The sequence below is a fragment of the Sardina pilchardus genome, chromosome 11 (assembly GCF_963854185.1).
Source record: "Sardina pilchardus chromosome 11, fSarPil1.1, whole genome shotgun sequence".
Classification (NCBI taxonomy): Eukaryota; Metazoa; Chordata; class Actinopteri; order Clupeiformes; family Clupeidae; genus Sardina; species Sardina pilchardus.
The window spans coordinates 15629756-15632255 of record NC_085004.1 but is presented as its reverse complement, the minus strand read 5'-3'; the positions used below and the strand labels follow the sequence as shown (position 1 = coordinate 15632255).

Genomic DNA, 2500 nt, shown 5'->3' with positions numbered 1-2500 from the left:
TCTGCGGCTCCTCCATCTCTCTCTCCTCTGTGGCGCCCTTGCTGTATTTGACTGTGGACGATGGGCTCACCCTTACCAGGTACTCCAGCAGCGGATAGGTGAGCACGGAGGCAGCCAGGCTGGAGAGAAGCAGGTAGGTCTTGGTGGAGAGGCAGAGGTGGGGGCTGTAGCCGAACGCCATCAGGAATCCCACGGACTCCCACAGGCGGTAGTTGGCGAACGCTGCCTCCGTGTGGTCAGGAAAGAGAACTCCATACAGAGCTGAAAAAGCAGCAGCCAGTGAGAGGTCCGACTCCTGGGCACATTCACATATCAACATGTGCTCTTCTAAACAGGATTGAGGTTGCAGTAGGTTATTCATCAGAAAATGTCTCTGTTTTTAACCATATATCTCTGCTTAGACATGGTTAGGGAGCCTTTTTAGGGATGGATGAACTCTTGTTCTTTTTTTATCTCATTATCTTGAATGCTACTTTACTAACTATACTAAACACTATGTTTTAAATATGTTGTACTGTGTGTGTATAAAGTGTATGTAATGTATTATGTGGGTGTTTCTACCGCACCGTTAATCTGAGTCTGCCACACAGCATCAGCAATGCCCCAGAGGCCAGGGATCAGGAAAAAGACGGCGAAGTGGTCCGGATGAGGCCTCCAGAACAGCAGGCCCATGATGCAGCCGAAGTTAGTCAACGCAGCTGCAAGACAAACACATCACCCTGATCCTGCTTTCACATGCATCAATCACACTGAGAGACTGACGCTTCTATTGAAGACTATTACATCTAAAACAACCCAATTACGCTGAAATTACTTGGAAAACTAAATAAAAAAAATAATTCATGTATCAGAGCTCTTCATGTATACAGTACAAACACAAGACAATGAGAGAGAGAGAGAGAGAGAGAGAGAAAGAGAGAGAGGGAGTCCACACAGTATACAGTCACACCTGCAGTGAATGTGACATGTAGTCTGCATACCCAGGCAGAACAGGGCGATTCTCCCAGTGAAGCGTGCTATTTTCCCAAACACGAATGAGAACAGGGAATCACAAGCACCAAAGCACATCATGGTGAAGCCAATATAGTGGATCCCCAAAGCACAGGTGACGTAGTTCTGCAGAAAGAACAAATCACCTGTAGACATCTTGGTTATAAACATTGAATCTTGAACATTGAATTTGTCCATTTAAAGAGAAGCCGGTGCTGAACACCGTTGTGGTTCCTACACGGCCACCATTGTGTCATGTAAAGGTTGCACATCTGGGACAGCTCATTGAAAAAATAGCTGCATAGCTTTTTTAGCCTCATTAAAGTTAACCGACTTGAAATGTCATCTTACTTAAACTTACTTTACTCTCACACTTGACTCTGTAATGTTTTCATAAAAGAGGTATGCAATATCTCAACTCTTAGTAATTTCATGTGTATTAGTTGCAGTGTGTATCGCTGGCCCTTAAATAAAATTAAATGACGTCTATGAGAGTTCACACACCCACAGGTCCTCACCTTAGTGAACTCCCCCCACAGGAAGCTCTGCTCCAGCCCACTGTAGATGGTCATTGGGATGAGCAGAAGGAGCTTCCTGTCTCTCATGAGTCTGATGGTGGCCAGAAAGGTGCTGCAGAAAGGCTCTCTGTTCCCTCTGAACTCCTTGGCCACTTCTCTGTCAATGTTGTCCAGGAACACAGCCACCACAGCCATAGCCAGAAGGCCCACACCTGAGAAGAAATAATCCACTCAGTTAACCGCTGTTAATGGCATTCATTGTTATTGAATCATCATTAATCATGAATTAATTAATCAATTAATGAACTATTCATCATTAATTAATCATTGACTGACTGAATTACCACTGTGTGTTCAACTGACTGAACTTCAAGATCTGATGTCAGATCAATTATGGAAACCCCCAAATCAGTAGAACATCCAGATTATTAACAGATATATGAACACAAACATTAGTAGTGTAATTTGAGTGAGGATGTATATTGTACTGAACATACTAGACTCAGATCAGGAGATATTTGCATTCTTACCAATATAACAGCCCATAAGTGTGTAGACTAGTTTCTGCTCAGGCCGAGTATAGTTCCCTGATTGGATGAAATCATCGGCACACAAGCCCACTCCACAGTACTGCAACTTTTCTTCTGGAATCTCAGCTTTGAGAAGACAAACGTTCAATCAGACTCTCAGTCATAATTCTCTTCCTACTATTGACAACCTATATACTTAATGTAGATTGTCAATGCAAATGGTCAGGCTCCAGTTAAGTGAAAACGTACTTCTTACTCCATACCTGGGAATACAGATGAGATGAAAGTAAAGTTTAGGTTAAATGAGTCGTCCGGTGTTCCTTACCGACATGTGTGTCTTGACTGAAGATGAGGGAGGACAGGAGGTTCCCCCACACGGCAGATGTTTGGAACATGGCGAAGAAGATGCCAAAGTACTGGGTGAGGAGGTCCTGGGCTCGGCTGCTGCCCCTCCCCTCTCTC

The 2500-nt window shown here is 44.0% G+C and overlaps 1 protein-coding gene across 2 annotated transcripts in view; it reads right to left on the bottom strand.

Annotated features, from left to right (window-relative positions):
• Positions 1-2500, bottom strand: part of LOC134095728 (protein unc-93 homolog A-like) — a 4741-nt gene that overhangs the window by 405 nt on the left and 1836 nt on the right. For both annotated transcript variants that reach the window (XM_062549401.1, XM_062549402.1), the window contains exons 3-8: positions 2364-2500; positions 2039-2164; positions 1509-1720; positions 981-1116; positions 567-698; positions 1-261 (exon numbers count right to left, since the gene is read on the bottom strand). The exon at positions 1-261 is cut by the window's left edge and continues 405 nt beyond it; the exon at positions 2364-2500 is cut by the window's right edge and continues 102 nt beyond it. In XM_062549401.1, coding sequence (XP_062405385.1) covers positions 1-261; positions 567-698; positions 981-1116; positions 1509-1720; positions 2039-2164; positions 2364-2500 — 1004 coding nt within the window. The remainder of the gene's footprint in view (positions 262-566; positions 699-980; positions 1117-1508; positions 1721-2038; positions 2165-2363) is intronic.